This window comes from Schistocerca gregaria, chromosome 7 (genome assembly GCF_023897955.1).
Source record: "Schistocerca gregaria isolate iqSchGreg1 chromosome 7, iqSchGreg1.2, whole genome shotgun sequence".
In the NCBI taxonomy this organism is placed as follows: domain Eukaryota; kingdom Metazoa; phylum Arthropoda; class Insecta; order Orthoptera; family Acrididae; genus Schistocerca; species Schistocerca gregaria.
The window spans coordinates 208,719,015-208,742,400 of record NC_064926.1 but is presented as its reverse complement, the minus strand read 5'-3'; the positions used below and the strand labels follow the sequence as shown (position 1 = coordinate 208,742,400).

The window sequence follows — 23,386 nt, the reverse complement described above, 5'->3', positions numbered from 1 at the left end:
AAGTACTGTTTCCTTTGACGCACGAGATCTAGATATAAATTAGGAATCATCTTATACTTCAAAATACCGTAATTGGGGCGACGTCTCATTTTCTTCTCCTTTCTCATTCTGTTAAACAGTTATCCCAAAATCTCACCACCACTCTCTCGTTCCATAGCTATTCCTGCTATCGTCTAATATTATTCTCCAGATGAACCAGGCCCGAAATCGCCCTTTATGTTATCCCGAGTTAGATGTTATTCCGTGTACGTCCCAACGCGTCACCCATTCAATTCCGAGAATATAATTTAATCGGCTGCTAACCCGAGTCTGTACAAGCGGCCCTAGATTGACTGTCGATGTTAACAGACAACGACACCGCTCACTTCACCAGCATACCAGAAACCTTGATTTTGAGGTCCCGTTCTCGAACAGTCTGTGTTAATGCTGACATTTTAAATATATTGTGGGTTCTCTTGTTCCTTACTATCATAGCGAAATATGGATCTATCAAGTTTGAATCGACTTTCTGTGTGAATCGATCTTTATTCTTACTGATGGCATCATCTTTGGAATACTGGCCCGATACTTCTTCCGTTCAAAGCATTTCTTTGGAAGCAGCTCGGAAAAGAGTGCGTTTGGTGTGGTTAGGTTTACCACGTGTTAAGTAATATTTTGCAAAAATGGGTCGTATGCACGCGCCTGGGTTAGTTGAAATGTTGCTTCGTTTATTTTGTAGCCGTATTAATATTAAGTTCTTTAGTAGAAGTTGCTTTATATAATTGGATATTCCCTTTTACGGATATTGGCTGCAACGTGGTAACCATGTTTATTGTAACAATTCTATTGCAGTAAGGGTATATCCCAGTCAGCATTACCATACAGAAGAAGCGTCCCCAACTGGTTGAAATTGAAAGATGAAGACGTTAGGGAGCAAATCAGCAAATTGGCCCGTAAGGGTCTTACTCCTTCTCAAATAGGTAAGCAGAAGATGCCACGGCTACTGTACTGTATGTTTTAATATCTTAAGAGAAAGTTGTTTTTGTATTGTGAATAACATGCTAAATATTTGAACTGTGGAACGAAGTAGATGGAAAGTATGAATTGCTTGGGGTATATAATAGTTAATACGGTTTTTGCGTTGATCTGGTATGGTACTCCGCACCACTTTTGTCTCAAATGTTTCTTAGTGGCTTACTTTGCACCACTTAGTATAATGAAGGATTTTTGTGGTAATATTATTGTTTGCATTCTATTATGTTACCACAGAAGAGTATAGTAAATTAACGTAAGTGGATGTTTGAGAATGAATTGTAAATATTAATTAGAAGCAGTAGTAGAACTGTATGCAAGTGGAGCAAGTCGTTTCGTCAGCAAACGAAAGTCCAATGTTTCTTTATTGGCATTTGTCATTGACAATGCCAGGATAATATTTGATATGTACAAATAATCACCATCAGCCAGTCATGGTACAAATGTCTTTTGATCTGAAGTTTGAGGGCTTTTTGTTCATTCTTACTTTCATGTTTACCTGGCTGGCTTCCATCAATCTTTGTTTTCATATTTGATGTAACTATTTGTAGGCTGCTAATAGTTTGCTTTTACTGTAAAGTCATGACAGTATGGATACAATAAGACCCAGTTTTTACTGTAGTATAGATGTATGGGCTCACACTTGTCAAGTTGTTTTATGGTTTTCGCATGAATTTAAAATGGCTTTTTTGGCCCATCTGTCTGACTGAGAATATTTACTTAAGGACATGTGTTCATATGCAGTGCATAGCATCTCATGCATAATGTGGCATAGCTGTTTCCAAAAAGTAACTCTTTGGAACATGTTGTGTTTTATGTTATTACGGCTACTGAGGTAATTTACTGCTCGTTCACATATGCTGTTATTAAAATTGGTAGTGGAGAAAGGTGGGTCCACCCCCTCGCATTGAGATAGCACACAATAAATTTGTAAGGATAGCGATGTAGATCCCTTTTAATAGTGTTTGAACATGAGCTCGTAATTCACACTTGAACAAACAGTATTGAGATTTCTTCGGACTTTGTTCCATGCTTTGATTCACTCATTGGTTTGTAGTGTTCAAATAACTGCTTTTGGATACTGCGGGTTTTTATTTGCTAAAGTGCTTGTTTCACACTATTTTGCCACTAAGTTTTGCATTACAGACTTTGCTGAAAGGTGTAGTGTAACACTTCTAACTTTACTCTCGTGGAAACAGGTCCGTACATGTTTTGTACAAATTATGCTTTGTAGGATGATCGACAATGAACGCCCACTGTTTTGTTGAGTGCCTTTCTGTGTTGCATTCAACTGCCCATTCAACACATCTACCCTTTTCTTAAATTTGTGATGAAATGAAGTACTCAGGAGACATGGGGAGATATACATGTACACATGTGACAAACACTGTTGTATTGAAATCATAGTTTGTGATTTTCTGTGATGGATACTTCTGTTCCTTAACATAGATCATTTAGATGAGTCTTACAAATATTTTACTGGCAACTCACCCTGTATTAGAAAATCAAAAAGTCTCAAGAGTATATTGCTGCTTATTATGTTGGTATATTAATATGAATTAGCATGTATTGCTTTTCACCACTTTGAAGAGGTGCTGAACAGCAGGCAGAGAGTTAAAAGTAGGCTTCAACATTTTTCAACTATTAGTTCTCCACTACTAGTAGACTACGAGACTTTTTGAACTATCAGTCCTTCACCATAGCATCCTCCCCCACTCCAGTCCTGCTATTCCTCCCTGCCCCACACCCCTTTCTTTCCCCGCTATGCCCATTTTAACGAGGTTGCTACTGTGGGTGTGTATGTGTGGATTTGATAGTTTTTTTAAAAAATTAGGTTTACTTCAAATGTGGCTGTCTGCTGCTCAGTGCCTCCATGTGACGGTAGTAATCTGTTGTCATTGTTATTCCAACCCAGGTTTTTCATTTTTATATACAATATGTTGTGCATAACCTATGAAAAATATGACGTATCCACTACACATATTTTACCCATGTTCTCTTCAGTAGAAAAGAAAGGAATTAAGGAGACAGGCTCCACGTGACACAGCACTGTGGCTCAGTGGTATAGTCATTGACTATGAATCCAAAAGTTTCATATTTGACCCCCAGTTACTACTAGGAGTCTTGTCACGTACCGTTTCCTTTACCTTTGTGAATGTTTGTTGATGTGAAAAATGTGGAGTTGTACTGTAGATTCAGAATCCATGGTCAGTATAAGGGATGGGGGAAGGTAAGTGTACCACCCCCAGCAAATCTGTGGCTAGTAAAGAACTGTTATTCAAACCAACTTTCTGGTTGATGACAGCTGCACTTTTACAGAGCAGCTATGGAAGTAAGGATATCAAACCTCCCTTCCTGGTATGTCCATGAATAACCTGGAACTGCTTGTCAGTGACTTCACCAGTCAATATTTTTGATTCTTCAGATTCAGCAGCAAAACACACAGACTACATGAATGATAATATTTATAAGCTTTGGTGCTACTGTGATTAAAGCAAAAAAGTGTAGTCTATTTTATTCGTGATTAAAGCAAAAAAGTGTAGTCTATTTTATTCGTAAGTGCTGCCAAGTTAGAATACCTTGTTGCAAAGGATGAGTGGCTGCATTGTGTTTTACATTTAACTATCTGGATTTGTGTTGTGGGATTAATATGTTTTTGAATTACCAACTGTTGGCTTAAGTTTTGATATCTACACTGTTTATTATTTTAACTGTTATTCCTGATGTGTATTATCTCATCACTGACATTAATTAAACAATTAAAGGAGGCTCCTAGTACAATCTTCTATTTAATATAGTTGTTGAGAAGTGCTTGAAGCTACCCAAAGGAACACTATGAAAAACGAAGCATGGTTTCATGATATTGTGGCTGTCATAATCTATTTCTCTGTTGCTCGTGAATTCATTTTGATGTTGGGCAGTGGTTAAGACAGTGTTGGATGCTGGATATGACAGTATATGTAGGGTATATTTTCCATTACTTCTGCAAAATCAATATGAACCAGATCAGTGGGTGAGGGGCTGTCATATTTGTGGGTGGGTGGACTTGAATCCTTTGAAGGTCACTCAGGGTTACAACTAGCCTCAGAATTCTGTTCAGAGCACTTTCCCCTATTCAGATCTTAGTTTCAAAATGATAATTTGTATTAATCACATAACTTTTACACACTTATGTTACATAATGCTAAAATCTTTTGTCTGTACTGAATTGTTTGTTAGAAACAATATATTGACATTTATCTTCGTATCTGTAATTTTCAGGTGTGATTCTCAGGGATTCACATGGTGTTGCACAAGTGAGATTTGTGTCACAAAATAAAATCCTGCGCATTATGAAAGCTATGTCCTTGGCTCCAGATCTACCAGAGGACCTGTATTACCTGATTAAGAAAGCTGTAGCAATCAGAAAGCATTTGGAAAGAAACAGGTGAGATAACTTAATTTCATGACTTTTCATGACTTGTTTGTTGCATTTGGTTCCAAGGATTATGAACTTCATTGTTTCATCTGTACCATCTTCGCTATAAGCATATATTGTGGTTGAGATAATTGATTAGCTCACAAGCTCACATTTCAGTCATGTTGCCCCTTCTTATTGCACATCCATTACAGCAAGTTGTGTTTCTGATACTTGTGGTTGTCCAAAACATTCATTGTTGTGTAGGGAAGAGGGGGTTGTGGGGTCATGTGTGCTCACAAGCTTGGGGGGGGGGGGGGGGCTGTTGCATGCCACATGATCTAATAGAGATGTATAGTCATGTATGAGAGATTTTAAAATGGCGTTATAACTAACCAGGCCTGTCATCAGTAACAGTATGGCTTTTGTTTGATTTTTTGTGGTAATTTGTGACATGAAGTAGTATTATAACATCTTGTTTGAAATGGTAATCCGCTGAATATGAAACAGACTATATGTGCTTGATTGACGTTTTTTGTCTATACTTTCAGTGTACACAGTGCAATAACTTTGCAGTTCCGCTTCAATAGAATGTCTTCAGGAAAAGCCATTTGTTTTTAGTGCCAAAAACATGTACAAGTGTACTCTGCAAGCCCCGTGTGATGTGTGGTGAAGGGTACTACATAGCACTACTGTAGTAAGGCAGCATAAGATGATCCTTGACAACTCGCAGCACTGATGCCAGCTTTCAGTGAATTGCAAACAGTTGCAGGAGAAAGCAACGGAGACATTGTCATAGGGGCGTTTGCAAGACAATGTTATGTGACAGGTTGAGGTAGACACATGAAACTACGGCTAGAAAACAGCAGCTGTTGGAGATCAATTAGACTCAACTATAATAGACATTTTGTTTCTTATTTCACTCTGTGTTAGGGGGAAAACAACTGTCATGTTCATTAAACAAAATATGCGTTGGCGGCAGTAGAATCAATCTGCAGTCAGCCGCAATGCCTTTCTTCAAGTTTCTTTAGTAGTGTCTCATGAAAATAGCGTCATTTTTTCACCAGGGATACACATTGGAGTTCACTAAGCATTTCATTAATAAATTCATGCTGATCAAATGTACAGGCAACAAATTGAGCAGCATGCCTCTGAATTGAATTGCTTTGATGTCTTTGTTTAATCTCACCTGGTGGGGGACCTCAAACACTCTAGCAATACTCAAGAATGGGCCACATTAGCATCTGTATTCTGTCTCCTTCATATGTAAGAATTTCCCCCCCCCCCCCCCCCCCCCACACACACACACACACACACACACACACACAATGAAGTTGTGCATTCGCCTTCCCGGTTGTCAATTGGATGTGTTTATTCCAGATCATATTGCTTTGGAACATTACACTTAGTTATTTAATTTATATGACTGTCAAGTAGCACATTACTAATGCTGTATTCAGGCTTTACAGGATTGCTTTTCCTACTCATCGGCATTAGATTAAATTTTCATACATTTAGAGCAAGCTGCCATTCACCGCATAAACGAGAATTTGTCTGTATCACCTTGTATACTCCTATAAACACTCAAGGATGACATCTTTGCATATACCACAGTGTCCTCTTCAAATAGCCATAAATTGCTGTTCAGCTTGTCTGTTTGATGATAAAATTGTCATCCGTAGGATGAAAGAAGTTGATAGCTGTAGGAATCTTATTTGATTTAGTACATCATACCTTAACTTCTGCACAAATTGAAAAACACTGCTGCGTGGCTTTTGCCTCACATTGTTTATAGTAGATGTACCCTGTTATACAACGGACGGAAGTTGACAGCCTTGTGTATGCACAACCACTAACTTCTCAAATCATGACCTGTTTGTTAATATGCAGAGGTCATGGCTCTTTTTTCATGAGTCAGTCTACTCATCAGTTTAAGAAGTGATAAGTCAAAACCAAATCTCCCGTTTTTTGTTGTGCAGTGCAGACATTTTGCTCCTGCTAGATGTGTTGTATATGTTATTTTTGAAAGGATAATTCTGTCGGTGATTGGTTCCTGTACATTTGTTACTGTTTGACAGAATGTTAGTCGTGTATAACACATTCACCTCTGACCAATACTAGCATCATGACATGCCATAAACAACCTAATTTCTTACTACTGCACCTTTACATTTTTTTATATTTGTGTTTAGAGCTATAGAGCAAAACTAAAAACCAATATGAAGCCTCAAGGCGGTCATTCTCTAACTTATGTAGCCTTCTCGACTTAGGGCCCCAAATTTTCAGAGATTACAGTGGAACTTCGATTTTACCACGTTCTCTAATATTTTGTTTTTCACGGTTGTACACCATAAATTTGTAGACCCTGTGTTTAACTAAGGTCAGTGCTAAAAATTCCATGTTTTTACAATTCTTCCTAGTAAAGTTTACTCAGCTCTGCGTTCGTACTCAGTGTCTCGCTTGACTTCTTCCTATTTTCTTTAGCTATTGACATTTCATGTGACTGAATAAGTTATAAATAAAATAGAAAGAAACTTCCACATGGGATAATATATTAAAAACAAAGCTTACAAGCGGGAAAGTGCCGGTAGACAGGCACAATAAAATAAAATAATACACAAACACACACACACAAAATTACGAGCTTTCGCAACCGGCGGTTGCTTCGTCAGGAAAGCCTGACGAAGCAACTGCCGGTTGCGAAAGCTCGTAATTATGTGTGTGTGTTATGTTATTTTATTTTATTGTGCCTGTCTACTGGCACTTTCCCGCCTGGTAAGTCTTGGAATCTTTGAATAACTTATAAGTGGCACTAAAGACAGATGGTTCACACCGTGGGTGATTGCGAAGTTAGGGAATAGTTAAAGCTGTTACAGAGAAGAGATATGTGAGAGGAAAATCTGGCATAATCCACAATCAGCATTGCTAACACTTTCATATTACTTTCTGCAGTGACGTAATTGTGATGTGGGGCCACTGTTAAGGAATGATGCTATCTATTTGTTGATCGCTATAACATCAAGTTGATGCCTAAGGATGTGTTAGTGGCAGGAGAATCTCAGTTGTAACAGGAACTCTTTAACAGAATGTTTGTGTTGTGCAACATGTGAAATATTTGTGACAAGGAATAAGTGTTATTACTCACTGTTCCACTTGCAACAATTCAAGCTGTCCTCTTAGCGTCATGCCTAACCACACACTTTCGGAAACAAATATCTGTTTCATCATTTATTCTCTAACCAGACAGAAATGTGCAGAACCTGTTGTAGTACTATCTTAACAATCTTAAGTGGGAAAAAAGGCTTACAGTGAGTTGTGAACTTATAATTTCTGAATTCAGCTAACCGTGATGTTAGCCATTGCACTACATCTTACTCCTCTAAAATTTGTATTGTATATTAGTTACCATAAAATCTCTTCAACATTATTGATTCTTTATTACCTGACAGTTAAGAAGTGTGAGGTATTTGTAATATGGCAGTTTTCAATGCAATGTTGCTTTGAAACAGCATACTGTGTACATACGTCACACACTATGAAGGAAATGGGGAATCAAAAAGGGCACCATTCACACAGGGATTGTTCACAAGCACTTGAAAAAGTCTGTAGTTGAAAGCCCATCACCACTTCAAAAATTAATGTAAAGCCGTGTCCACCTCGAACTCGGGACCTTTGCCTTTCGCGGGCAAGTGCTCTACCATCTGAGCTACTGAAGCATGACTCACAACCGGTACTCACAGCTTTACTTCTGCCAGTATCCGTCTCCTACCTTCCAAACTTTACAGAAGCTCTCCTGCAAACCTTGCAGAACTAGCACTCCTGAAAGAAAGGATATTGCGGAGACATGGCTTAGCCACAGCCTGGGGATGTTTCCAGAATGAGATTTTCACTCTGCAGCGGAGTGAGAATCTCATTCTGGTCTGCAATGTTGTTTCTTGTATTGTCTGCCACGTCTTGTCTACGAAATTGTGTGCTGCTGCATTAATAATACTAGAAGGTTCATGCAAACAAAATTCTTCTTTTTATTTGTTACCTAAAGGCCATCAACATATCCTAGTGTTACAGTTTTACAGAAGAATGTTACATGTATGAGAATTTCATAATTGGTTTTAAAACTACGATATTATTTTGATAGTGTTCGAATAATAGTTGTTGTATAAAATCAATTTGTTGATTTGTATACAGGTGTCAGCTTTGGTGCCAAAGCATACAATTGAACTGTTGGAAACTTCCTTCCTATGAGAACTGAATGTAGAAGACGGCTCTAGTTTCTGTAATTTCACTTGGATATCGTGTAACAATTTTGATTATCTGGCAAATATGGTATCACAATTTCTTTAAAAAAATATATATATAGAAATTTCAGGAAGACAATTATAATCAGACCTGCTGTTAGTCTGATTTTTGTCAGTGGGAGATTCATTCCAGAGCTTCGAGTATTTCACATTTTGAAGCAAGCTGCAGCAAATGATCTTATTTTCTTTTCTACGCAGTTGTTCTCAGTACTCCACAAAATTTAGCATCTATTTTCTGCTGAGCATCTACTGTTGTTGCTATTCTTGTATTGCTAGCTTCATATATTCCATAAGCAGCCATCAGCCTGGTACGATAACAACTTGACAGCCTGCTGCCTCGTCCATTGCATGTTATCATTATCAAAAAAAACTTGATACTGCAAAACGAAACACTTAACCAACTCTTTACAACAGACAACACAATGCAAAATATAAACATACACATCTGCTGTGCAGCTGGCTTGAAATATTTTCCTGTGGTCTGTACGGACACTGGTAAGAATATGTTTCCATGTTTTGAAAGAGGTTTCCAAATGGTGTCCATGTCAGCAGCCGGAAACATATCAAGCTTAGTGTGTACATGGATTGAAGAGCAGTCAGCCCAATTAAACTGCCATTGACTACAGAAGGAAAACCTGTTCGTCAATTACTGCTTTTTTGGGTGAACGCAGAAGAAAGATGACTCAAAAATGTGTTTTTATGTATAGTTTGTGGTCGAAGGATGTTGTGAAATAGCTAAATTACCTTGTACCCAGATGCCAATTTCAATTTCTTGACAAGATTTTATATGCTGTTAGTATCCTTGACTTCTTGAGAACCAGTGAAATTAATTACTACAAATTATTGTACAAACATCTTATTATACACTTAATTCCTTCATTTGTATAGGTTTAATACAGTGTATTGGTGAGGATTATGATTTTTAAATCATATATGCCAGCCACATGTGTTTTTGCTCATATTTTGGATTAACATTTTTCTCAGCTTTGTGGTTTTGAAGTCTGGATCCCAAAAAAATGTAAGATAAGGCTTTCACTGTGTATAGCACAAAGCAGTGATCTCATTAGGAAACTTGGTGTGTGTAGTAACCAATTGACAAATTGCAGAAATGGTTGGATAGTCTGGTTATCATAACTACTGAAAATTGAAAATAAAAATCAGTTCAGTCATTGTGGCAACTTTCCTGCAAAGCTTGAGAGTATTTAGGAAAATTGAATTTAGTGGGTAGTTTAGGGAATTCAGAGAGACTACGGGAAGTTAAACTGTTAGTCGATGAGAAGATGTGTTCCATCATGTTTTACAAGTTACTTTGATAGTCTGCTTCGGAAACGATTGGAGTGGAGTTATATTGTTATAATGTTCTTCAATCGATTGGCAATACATTTGGTGTGTGTGCCAACCTAGAGAATCTTCGTTATTATCCATGGATTCTCAAGCACCGTGCATGTTTCACACTGCATGAATGTCAGTATAGCAGTCTCTTTTAGTCCTACAATTTGTGAGTTGGTGAGTTGATGCAGCAACTTTTGTTTTGTGACTACTTTTAACAACCATGTGAATGTTGGTCAAAAAGGAGCAATTTGGAATGTTGCATGCCATATTGTGACCTCCCTCGTGTGATATGGTGTATTACCTCAAGTACTGCATATCAAAAACTAAAAATTTGTGAAATTATGTGTCATGAGTCTTGAATCTGTGTGCTAAATTCTAATATAAGCTTAAATGCTTAGGGTGGAAGAGGCTACACCACTTGGTATGAAATGAAACAGCTTGCTAGTATTATTGAGGAACTATTTGTCACAGCATGTTATTGCAGAAAAGCTTTTCAGTGTCCATTTCTGTATGTTTGTGACAAGCTGTTGACTATAGATGTAATGGTTTACAAAAAATGCTTAAATTTTTTGTAAGTAACATAGCATAACCCTGTGTATTAACAAACTCACTTTTGACAAATACGTTTGTAGATCCCAGCGAAACCTATGTCATTCAATTTTCATCATTCTTATTTTTAGAAAGTACAGTGTGAAAGGTTGTACAAATTAAAACGTTTTTGATGCTTGCTCTCTCTCTCTCTCTCTCTCTCTCTCTCTCTCTCTCTCTCTCTCTCTCTCTCTCTCTCTCTCTCTCTCTCTCTCTCTCTCTGTGTGTGTGTGTGTGTGTGTGTGTGTGTGTGTGTGTGTGTGTGTGTGTGTGTGTGATACTTCAGTATAGCCTGTAAAAGTATACTTACATGTGCATAAGCTGACAGTTATTCATGTCAAAGCCTTCAGTGACATTAAACTTACTAAGAAGTATGATTCAGCTCTATCATTGTGTGGAATACTGTAGAATAAAGATAGCCATTCTTAATGCAAAAGCCCAAGATTTTTCCTGATTTTAATGACATCCATGTCTCAACTTGGAGGTTTGGAAATTTTTTAATGGTTTCAAAGAATTCCAGTATGCAAAAATAGCCTCTGTGAGAAGGCTCAAGAAATCAACCTAGAGATAAGTTTCAATGCAGTGAGTGGTTCGCTGGTTCCTTTTTAATAAGTGGCGTACATAGCCACCCCTCACTCCAAAATTTAGGTAGTGAGAGTGACTGTGGGCTAGAACTTGCCTCCTTGTGTAGCAGAAATACCATACTACCATGATCCCAAGAATTGCAGTGAATACGAAACTTGGCTGTCATATAGTTTAGTCCTGGTAAAAACATCATTTTGATTCAGGGGAAAAGAACTTTGTGGCACCATTTTGTCAGTAATGATGGGGGTGAAGGGTCACTACACTACACACGACTTAAGTAGGAATTCATGGCTGATGAAATTGTTTCTTGCCAGCATCGGCCAGGTGGGGCCAGCCGGCCGGAGTGGCCGAGTGGTTCTAGGCGCTACAGTCTGGAACTGCGCGACTGCTATGGTCGCAGGTTCGAATCCTGCTTCTGGCATGGATGTGTGTGATGTGCTTAGGTTAGTTAGGTTTAAGTAGTTCTAAGTGACTGATGACCTCAGAAGTCCCATAGTGTTCAGAGCCATTTGAACCAGGCAGGGCCACTACTTCTGTCAGTGCACTAAGCTGCAAGAGAAGACAAGGAACTATTTTAGATTTAAGAATATTTACATAATTGCATTGAAAGTTATTATTGAGGTGTGTGATACTAGTTGTAATCGACTTTTAGAAACATTTTTAGTTTGTTATAGAGTATTTACCATGTGCAAAAGACTAAAATTCGCCTAATGGATCACCTGTTTAAGACTGTCTCAGCTCCCCCAGATGTTCAGTAAGAGAAAATTTTAGGGTACTACCTTCGAATTAAAGTAACCTAAGTCAGCATAAACTTGGCTGAAGACATTTTTGCTTGTAATTTTTTTATGGTAGCTGTGTGGAAACTATAATCACAAATTTGCTCTAGCAAATAATTAATCAGTAATGTGAATAGCTCCTTTGTCATAACCCAGACATATTCCAGGCTGTTACCTTGGTTGCAATATTTATTTTGTGTAAGTAGATAAGAAATTTACGCAAATCTCCTGAAATTTAATTTAATATTTTTATGTTTCACAGGAAGGACAAGGATTCAAAGTTTCGCCTGATTCTTGTGGAGTCAAGAATCCACCGGCTTGCTCGGTACTACAAGAAGAAGACTATTCTTCCACCAAACTGGAAATACGAATCGAGCACAGCATCTGCTCTTGTTGCATAAGAAAATGTATCAATAAATAATAAATTTATTATGAAAACTGAATTGACATGTTATTTCAAACAATTTCCAACACTGAAATTTGTCGGTTTAGGATGTGTTCAACTTGATTACGACAGCAGTTTTAAAAATGGTTATTAATGTCAAAATGAAAGTTAGTTGTATGCTATATGAACTGATTAAACTTAATTTGACTGACTTGCCATTGAAAAGTCTGTGATTTATCAAATTCTATGCCCCAAAAAAATTACTTCAAATCAGAACATTTATTTATTAAATGGTTTTGGTATCTGAAGACGTCTAAGTTAGTCAAGCACATTGCTGGTTTCAGCCCACCCAGCCCGTGTTTTGCAGCCTGACTAGTACAGGCCGTAGGCTGGGCTGGTGCACTGAGTGCAGACCAGTGAGCTGACAGGCTAGGCCTGTTGACTGACCACCGTGCTGCGCGTGCTCCCTGTTCACTGCTGCAGCCCTCTGCTTGTGTTGCAACGTGTCTTCCATCTGTTCACAAAGTCTTAAGATATACGGAGAGAGAATGACTGACACATTTTGTGTTTTGGAATTCCTACAAAAAATCTGTTGATTATTACAATAACTGTGATCATTGAGGATTCCTCTATGAGAATGCAATGCTTTTAAGTTCGCCAATGTATGTTTAATTCACACTGTTTGAAAATTAAGACACAATAATTGCAAGAATCTATATACGATAAATATATTAGCAGCTGCTAATAGGTCTCAATCACTCTTATAACTTGTATGCTCTCAAAAAGACTGAAATTAAACAAAAGCTGGGGCTATAAGGAAATATGCGGTTCCCCGTGTCTTCTCATTTTTCAATGTATATAGGCCTTGTAATGAAAGCTCATTCTTTCACAATTATTTCTCATACAATGCTATAATCGAACAAGGGAGATCATGATGTTGGGCTCACTGATTCACTTCCAATTTTTTACACCTCTAGTAGTCCATTAAAACAACATAACGTGCTAGTAGTAAGGTGCACTATTGTCAGTACCGAGAAAATCACAAGAGAAGTTTTACACGTCTCTTACGTATTTGTTTGTAGGTGTTAGTTCATGATGGTCAAGTGGTTAGTGTTAGTTTCGTAAGACGAAACTGTAAGAGACGGCAGTTCAATTCCCGCTCAAATCTTTATTTTTGTAATACAAGTGCAAATTCTGTGATATTTAAACTTGCACCTACACTATTCATTCTTGTAACATTAACAAAATCTCTCTACTACCGTATTTAATCGAATCTAAGCCGCACCTGAAAAATGACTGGAAATCAAGGGAAAAAAAATTTCCCGAATCTAAGCCGCACCTGAAAAAGACTCGAAATCAAGGGAAAAAAAATTTCCCGAATCGAAGCCGCACCTGAAAAATGACTCGAAATCAAGGGAAAAAAAATTTCCCGAATCGAAGCCGCACCTGAAAAATGACTCGAAATCAAGGGAAAAAAAATTTCCCGAATCGAAGCCGCACCTGAAATTTGAGACTCTAAACTCAAGGGAAGAGAAAAGTGTAAGGCCACACCTCCAAATCGAAACAAAGCTGGTTCATTGTAATATGAGACAATTTAGGTCGAATGAATGACGATACAAATACAGTAGTTTGCTTCGAGTCGTAAGCTTACCAGTTAAGCTTTACCAGGTAGCCATTGCTATGCGTCAGGCGCTCTGCCCGTATTTATACGGGTTCCCTTCCTTTTTGACATGCTTCGTCTGGTTTGAATAGATTCCTTATCTTTCTTTGATCTGATAAGTGCCGTTCTCTTTATTATGGGTGTTTACGTCACTCTAGCTGAAAATGCATTATTGTACTGTCATGCATTGTTTGTCGCATTCTGATGATGTGTGTTTACGACCTGTCACCGCTTGGCTTACTTTTGTGCGCCTTATCACTGCTTACGATTAAAAAGAGGAATTGTCTCATTAGGGAAACAATGGCAAGAGACTGCTATTTGTTGTCACACAGCTGCTTTCCTTGATAATGATCAACAAGAACTGAATAATAAACTGCATATGATAGATGTTCTGAACAAGAGTTTAGCTAAAAATTTTCTCCGTTCAAAAATCTTTGCAGGCGCCTCTTTTGTACCTTACGTTCTGCACAAAAATTACTCTTACATTTAAAAATCTAGTCAATTGCCGTGCTTCATTTCTGACTGTATCACTATTAGGCATAAGAAGAATACGAATATAAACATGACATGATATGTATATTCTTCTGCGTTTGCTGTTGTGTCACACTAGTTTCGTAGTTCTATTAGGCAGACAGGATTTATATGGGATAGCAGCAAACACGAAAGAATACATGGCAAAATGTTTATATTCGTATTATTCTTATGGTGAAGAGAATACTGCACATGTGATTCACAATTCATAAAAGTTCCTATTAGCAACCATCTCTTCTCACAGGTAGGAAAAAAATCAGAACGTAGAGTTTGCCATACTGACAAACATCCCAGTCTTGCCAGTCGGATTTTCGTAGTACATTGAAATGCTGATACATTCGAAGGTGAACAATACAGAGTTTGTATTTACTTTGTTGGATAATGTCTGAAAATGCAGTGATCAAAACCTGGGGGGGGAGGAGATATAAAAGCTCGTCTTCCACTTTTTAAAATTTTTTTACTGACGCAGAGGTTTTGGCACCTGTATCTATCTTTATGCCTGTGTAGCGCCACATACTTTAGACGGCAGAAGTTAGTTGTGGTGGCACCTACCAACATTTTTCAGTACTTCCGCTTACTTTGCACTTGATTCTAAGTCGCAGGTGGTTTTTTTATTACAAAAACTGGATAAAAGTGCGGCTTAGATTCGAGTAAATACGGTGTATAGGCTAACAGTCAAATTGGTCCTACCTCTGTCTGCAGCTCGAAGTGTCGAGGTGCAAAGTCGTTCTAGGTAGCTTGACACATTGCCTGTATAAGGGATTTCACAAGTCACAACAGGCATACATTTTCAGGAAAACTTTTGTTTACTTTTCGATACTTATAAACATGTTTAATAACTACATTTAATTAAAAATAGTAAGTAGTCAAATAACAAGAAAATCACTGAAACTTCATGCAAATAAACCTGGTTATTTTTAATTATATCACATCTCAAATATAGGAATTAAATGTAACCAGTGATGAAAACGAATATAAAGTTAAAAATCAGGTTTGAGGGGGAGTAGGACCATCTCCTCTTACATGTTCATCTTACAAAGCTCGAATGCTAACCACTTGACCACCTGGAACTCTTAATACCCCGTGCATATGCATAGACACAAAAGTGACATAACAAATGTGTAAAACTTCTCTTATGATTTTCTCGGAATTGCCAGGTTAGTGCATCTTACTACTTGCAAATTGTTGTTTCAATGACCTACTAAAGGGGTACAAAGATTGAAGTAAATCTGTGACCCAGCGTTGTGACCACTCCTTGTGAGATGTCATTCAATTAAATGGATGACCAATGAATATCTGGTTCTGGTATTCAGTACTGTAACAAGAACTGGAAATATAGAGCTGTATTTTGATGCTGAGCTAGTCAGATTCTTTCCTTGAAACAAAGGGTGCAGTTTAATGCAGATCTTTAGACAGATTTTCATGTTGATCACATACATTACAACACTAGTCACTGGTTTTTGCTTACGGCCATCATCAGTTCATTAAATTTGGTGCAAATATCATCATGGAATAGTACATGGTCTGTAATGGAAGTAGTTAAGACTGGATTTACTCAGAATAATGAATGACCAGTCAAATAAGTTGAAAGAACAGAAACATGTTCCGAAAAACATAAGAACTACAGACCCGTTTCACTTGAAAATAAGGAATTAATAATTCAATGTTATAAACAATAATGGACATATTGATGGTATCATTAAATTGCTCTGTCAGACAATTTCAGCCAATAGAGTAAATGATTCAATTCAACCTCTGATCATATAACTGAAGGAGTCTACTGTTTTCCAGCAACTGACAGAATTTTCATTTGGTTATTCCCTTTACTACAAGTATCTCGTTGCTTGTCATTCCATGTGGTTGGGTGTGATGTCTTAGAGTGGAACAGGGCAGAATTATTAAGAAACAGGCTGCACTACAATTAGATGCAATTCATAGCCCAGCGGTCTGTGGAAGCAGTGGGCCACCGGGCCGTTTCAGCTCGGCAGCTCTGGCCAGCACTCAGCTCGCTGGCCAAGGCACAAAATATGGGCTGAAACTAGCACTGGACATGACTAGAGTCTAAGGCCTTTGGGTGCAACAAGCATTTTATATGACAACTTGTTCTTTTCAACTTCAGGTGTTCAGATTGTCATAGATATGAACAAGAATTTTGAGGACTGGGCCAAACCCTTCATGAAATTTTTAAGTGAATCATTCTGCTTTAATACAGTTACAATTTTGACACTTGGTAATTGTCAGGCATTCTGGGATATTGTAACACAGTGCGTAACATAAAGCTGTAACATGCTGGAATGTAGTTCCCAGCAGTGTAAACACAAGTGTATGTGGTTGTGTATGTTTTTCCGCTGTTCCATACACTGTGCAAACAAACATAAGAAAGCTGGCGAGATAGCAGCAGATGTAACACTCCAGTCAAAATCTTGTGTAGAAGGTTTAAAATATTTATCGTATCTGCTGTTACATCTGTCACCAACTTCCTAACGTGTGCTCGCATGGTGTCTGGAACAGTGGATGAATTTAAATGGCCACATGCATTTTCTTCTGCACTGCTGGAAACTATGTTCGAGCATGTCACACCTTTGTTACTGGGTGGATTACAACATCCGTGAATGCTTGAAATTGCAGTTGCAGTAAGTATTTGAACAGTCTAAAGCTGGAGCACTTCATTTTTAAAAAGTGTGAACAACACACGCAAGAAAATAGTAATAATTTATTTGTTTCATTTATAGTTTCCTTACCCATATTGCATCTGCCCAGGTAACCACGCAAGTTAACATGACAGATTCTGGTATGGGAAGTATGCTGGCCCTGGATCGAATTGGACCAATGGATTAATAACAGGGGATTGGTGTGCTGGCTAGCATGGATGTGTATTTGTTTTTTTTTCCACACATTGCACTAGGTGTATACTGGGTTGGTTAGCTTGCTCCACATCAGGTACATTTTTGCACAGAATTTACTCTGTACACAGCCAGATTGGCCAGTTGCATCAGTCCTTGAGAGTAGTGGGTGTAAGTAGGAGACTGATTATCTTAGCCATGTGGTCTACTTGAAACACTCAGCTGTAGCACTCATACTGCAAAATCTTGTTCTCTAAAAATATAGATCATTGTGATATTATCACTGAGAAATTCGTTTCCTTGCTTAAGTACTATGGAGTTGGTTGTAAATCAAAAAACAGATAATAGGCATGTGGCACATGTTGTAAACAGTACTATCAAAATAGCTCCGGCAGTTTGAGACATTTTTAATCTTGAAAGAAATCTGGCACATAGTGACACAGTGTGTAATACATAATTGCATTTATTAAACAATTGACTTTGCCAATTGCATCAACATCAAAGTTTTGGTATCACAATATGGGCACTACATTATTTTGCATTCTATATTATCAGTATACATTTCTGGCACATAGTGACACAGTGTGTAATACATAATTGCATTTATTAAACAATTGACTTTGCCAATTGCATCAACATCAAAGTTTTGGTATCACAATATGGGCACTACATTATTTTGCATTCTATATTATCAGTATACATTAAATGCCAATAGAAACCAATATGATGCTCTTGTAACAGTCATTGCCCATTCTTAGAGGTGGGAAGGACTGGTTTAATGAGATTAGCAAGAAAAACAGGCAGGTATATGAAGGAGCTTTGTCTTGAAGAAAAATGACTTTGTTGCCTCTTTCGGCATTGTAGCCTTTTTACAAGCTGTGAGCAGTCCAAATCAGTCCATTGGTGTTCGCAACATTTAGTATTAACTGTTTCCCCAGGTTTTAATAGCTTATAGTAGACCACGCCCTCTGATCCCACTACACACAGAGCATTGTCTTTTTGCCAAAGCAATTCAGTCTTGCAGTCAATGTGGATGGTGTGTCCTGGGTCAGCCTAAGACTTTTGGCACTTGGGATTCTCAAAATAAATACATTTTTCATTCCCTGTAATTATACGATGCAAAAATGACTTCATTTTGTACTGAGCAAGCAAAATCTCTCGTGCATTTTTGCATTGCCTGTCTTTCACCTCATAGTACCCATTTACCGGTTCTCTGAATATTTCCCATCTCATGTAGCCGATTGGGAACAGGTTGTTGATTAACGCCCAATTGCCCAGCAAGTTTTTATGTTGTCTGAAATCCGCATCTCGTACGTGTGCACCTGGTCTAATTATTTGAAGATTGTGGTACATGATGCAATAAGAAAACATAATGGGTTAATATGTATTTATGCCCCATAGTAGCACCACTAGTTACAAAGACTGGTACTTCAATTTTTGAATGATGTTTTCCATATTTTGTAAAACTAATTTACAAGATTAATTAACATTTAATTTTAGGAGTGACAGAATTTTTTATCAGATTTTGCCTCATGGTTGTCAGATCTTGACCTTTGCCATTGTACTTCTGTAAACCAAAATTTTGTGTAATAGATGACGTGTATCATTAACTGTTTGAGCCATTTAGATTTTTGCAAAAGTCACGAAAATTTTCAGTGTGTTGCTTTTATTCACAAGTAAGATATTTCTAGGACATGCATGAAGTCACTCCATAATTTTTTCTACATTTTGAGATTACTACATTTTCCCAAACCAAAATCAGTAAGTTCAGAGTAGAAAAATTGAACCTAGCCATTTTTCAAGTGACTGTGTAGTTTTCAAAGTAACGGTTTGGTCACACATTATGTAATGGGTTAGATAAAAAAAACTCAAGTGGCACCAGAACAACAAACACACACACAAAAGTATTGAAATTTGAAAGCTTTCGACACCAGTCGAACTTCTGGTAAAAGGGTTGGAGGGGAAGGAAGAGGGGCGAAGGAATGATACGGGTGTGCCTGAGGAAATGGGAAGAGTTAGGAAAAGTCATCCAGAACCCCGGAACAAGAGAGAGTTGTTGGAGGGGATGAGAAGAAAATACACATATGTTAGTCTTCAAATAGTTAGACGTCATTCAAAGTGGGCAGTTTGTGTCCAGTCCCGGTCAAACTTACAAGCATATAATATCAGTGTCGAGATGCTCTCAACATTTTCCTATACAAGAGCTATGCACAAACAGTTCACAAGAATACGCATATCTTCGAAAACTCAGAAATATGAATGTTTCAAAAGAGGTGATTTCAAGTTATTCGATATTTTGATTGAAACAAATCGTGGTTGGTAAGAGGCTTAGACTGCCATTGCCATTTGGACCAATTATTGTTGAGTGTTGTGACTATATGACTAAACTAAGTGAGCTATTGTATTGTATTTGTGTCCAGTGGGTTTTTACAAGAAAGTAGGTGAATGATGGTGTTTAGTTTAAAAAATGTTCTGTGCCTCACTTAAATATTTTGTTCAGTGAGTTGTTAGAACTCCTTTGGATTAATTGTTGGACAGAGTGCTTCAGTGACCTTACAATTTATCTGAATAATTCTGGCACTGGACTGGTGGTCGTTTGAACACTGACCAGACTGTAAGTGCAAATCATTTTGTGAAATAGGGAAAACTGCCCAGTAATGACTTAGAGGCTATTACACGTGAAAAAATTTGCAGCTGGAAATGTGATGTAAGGTATGTTTATTTGAGCAATTACCATCAAACACTGAATAAGATTTTCAGCTTCAATAAAAGGCTGGCATGCTGCAGAGATGGTGACGGGGAGACTACAGAATATCATGTTGCTGGCTTACAACTTGATAGACCAGAATCTTGTAGTAGTGAAAGAAAACCTAATATTTAAAAGGCCTCTGCACAGCTGATAATTTGGAATATGAAGTCATGTGACTAAAGACTTGCAAGTTTAGTCATTTGAGCTGCTGTTGTGCTATACCAATCAAATAGTCATCTTACAAACATCAACTTACAAAATCCTCATTAAGAAAACACAAAAAAATTGCTGTGTCGGTACGATGTTCTCAATAAATATGTCCAAATTCTGAGGTATGTTGCACCTTTCCTCCCTTACCTAATTTAAATGTGGTTTACATTTTCAATGCTCTCATAAAGGTTTCACTGCCATATATATACTATGTGATCAAAAATATCTAGACACTTGGCTGAAAATGTCTTACAAGTTTGTGGCGCCCTCCATCGATAATGCTGGAATTCAGTATGGTGTTGGCCCATCCTTAGCCTCGATGACAGCTTCCACCCTCACAGGGGTATGTCCAATCAGGTGCTGGAAGGTTTGTTGGGGAATGGCAGCCCATTCTTCATGGAGTGCTACAATGAGGAGAGGTACCAATGTCAGTCGGTGAGGCCTGGCATGAAGTTGGCGTTCCAAAACATCCCAAAGATGTTCTATAGGATTCAGGTCAGGACTCTGTGCAGGCCATTCCATTACAGGAATGTTATTGTCATGTAACCACTCGCCACAGACCGTACATTATGAACAGGTGCTTGACACCCATGTTGAAAAATGGAACTGCCATACCCAAATTACTCTTCAACAGTGGGAAGTAAGAAGGTGTATGAAACGTCATTATAGGCCTGCGCTGTGATAGTGCCATGCAAAACAACAAGGGGTGCAAGTACCATCCATGAAAAACACAACCACACCATAACACCTCTGCCACTGAATTTTACTGTTGGCACTAACACGCTGGCAGATGACGTTCACCGGGCATTCGCCACACCCACACCCTGCCATTGGATCACCACATTTTGTACCATGATTCGTCACTCCACACAACATTTTGTCCATTGTTCAATTGTCCAATTTTTACGCTACTTACACCAAGCGAGGTGTCGTTTGGCATTTACCTACGTGATGTGTGCTTTATGGACAGCCACTCAACCATGAAATCCATTTTCTCACCTCCCGCCTAACTGTCAAAGTACTTGCAGTGGATCATGATGCAGTTTGGAATTCCTGTGTGATGGTCTGTATAGATGTCTACCTATTACACATTATGACCCTCTTCAATTGACGGTGGTCTCTGTCAGTCAACAGATGGGATCGGGTACGTGTCCCTTCACCTCTTCACTTCACTTCACTATCACATCAAAAAACAGTGGAGTAGGGATGTTTAGGAGTGTGGAAATCTCGCATACAAATATATGACACAAGTGGCACCCAATCACTTGACCACGTTCGGAGTCCATGAATTCCACGGAGCGCCCTATTCTGCTCTCTCATGATGTCTAATGACTACTGAGGTCACTGGTATGAAGTACCTGGCAGTAGGAGGCAGCACAATGCACCTAATATGAAAAATGTATGTTTTTGGGGGTGTCCAGATACTTCTGGTCACATAGCATATTTCCATATGTTTAGTGAACGCAGAACGAATGTTGAAGATGAAGACTGCAGTGGAGAACCATCAACCTCTTTGATTCCAAGGGAATTGTTCATTAAGAAAATTGCGCAGGTCGCACCAGTGTTCAAGAAGGGTAGTAGGAGTAATCCATTTAACTACAGACCTATATCATTGACGTCGGTTTGCAGTAGGGTTTTGGAGCATATACTGTATTCAAACATTATGAATCACCTCGAAGGGAACGATCTATTGACACGTAATCAGCATGGCTTCAGAAAACATCGCTCTTGTGCAACGCAGCTAGCTCTTTATTTGCACGAAGTAATGGCCGCTATCGACAGGGGATCTCAAGTTGATTCCGTATTTCTAGATTTCCGGAAAGCTTTTGACACCGTTCCTCATAAGCAACTTCTAATCAAGCTGCGGAGCTATGGGGTATCGTCTCAGTTGTGCAACTGGATTCGTGATTTCCTGTCAGGAAGGTCACAGTTCATAGTAATAGACGGCAAATCATCGAGTAAAACTGAAGTGATATCAGGTGTCCCCCAGGGAAGCGTCCTGGGACCTCTACTGTTCCTGCTCTATATAAATGACCTGGGTGACAATCTGAGCAGTTCTCTTAGACTGTTCGCAGATGATGCTGTAATTTACCGTCTAGTAAGGTCATCCGAAGACCAGTATCAGTTGCAAACCGATTTAGAAAAGATTGCTGTATGGTGTGTCAGGTGGCTAAATAACGAAAAGTGTGAGATGATCCACATGAGTTCCAAAAGAAATCCGTTGGAATTCGATTACTCGATAAATAGTACAATTCTCAAGGCTGTCAATTCAACTAAGTACCTGGGTGTTAAAATTACGAACAACTTCAGTTGGAAGGACCACATAGATAATATTGTCGGGAAGGCGAGCTAAAGGTTGCGTTTCATTGACAGGACACTTAGAAGATGCAACAAGTCCACTAAAGAGACAGCTTACACTACACTCGTTCGTCCTCTGTTAGAATATTGCTGCGCGGTGTGGGATCCTTACCAGGTGGGATTGACGGAGGACATCGAAAGGGTGCAAAAAAGGGCAGCTTGTTTTGTATTATCATGTTATAGGGGAGAGAGTGTGGCAGATATGATACACGAGTTGGGATGGAAGTCATTACAGCATAGACGTTTTTCGTCGCGGCGAGACCTTTTTATGAAATTTCAGTCACCAACTTTCTCTTCCGAATGCGAAAATATTTTTTTGAGCCCAACCTACATAGGTAGAAATGATCATCAAAATAAAATAAGAGAAATCAGAGCTCGAACAGAAAGGTTTAGGTGTTCGTTTTTCCCGCTCGCTGTTCGGGAGTGGAATAGTAGAGAGATAGTATGATTGTGGTTCGATGAACCCTCTGCCAAGCACTTAAATGTGAATTGCAGAGTAGTCATGTAGATGTAGAAGAGTGGGTGCCTACTGGACAAACACTTAATCAATATTTCTACAAAGAAATCTTAGAAATACTTCGTAAAAGAGTTCTTCATGTTCGTGCCAACATTGCTGATAATTGGATTCTGCATCACGATAATACACCATCCCATACTGCTCTGTCA

At 38.4% G+C, this 23,386-nt stretch overlaps 1 protein-coding gene across 1 annotated transcript; it reads left to right on the top strand.

The window, feature by feature from the left end:
- The first annotated feature begins 575 nt into the window (after window positions 1–575).
- On the top strand, window positions 576–12,427 carry LOC126281224 (40S ribosomal protein S13). The gene is made up of 4 exons (XM_049979977.1): window positions 576–685; window positions 832–959; window positions 4,273–4,438; window positions 12,247–12,427. Exons 1-4 carry the CDS (start codon window positions 663–665, stop codon window positions 12,383–12,385), a joined length of 456 nt encoding a protein of 151 aa, XP_049835934.1. The 5' UTR covers window positions 576–662; the 3' UTR covers window positions 12,386–12,427.
- The last annotated feature ends 10,959 nt before the right edge of the window (window positions 12,428–23,386 follow it).

Bases quoted from the DNA above. Each gene is read 5' to 3' on its own strand.
- LOC126281224 (XM_049979977.1), top strand. From the start codon at position 663: ATGGGTCGTATGCACGCGCCTGG. The intron at 686-831 runs GTTAGTTGAAAT...ATTCTATTGCAG, and splicing joins GGTCGTATGCACGCGCCTGG to TAAGGGTATATCCCAGTCAG. The intron at 960-4,272 runs GTAAGCAGAAGA...TGTAATTTTCAG, and splicing joins TCTTACTCCTTCTCAAATAG to GTGTGATTCTCAGGGATTCA.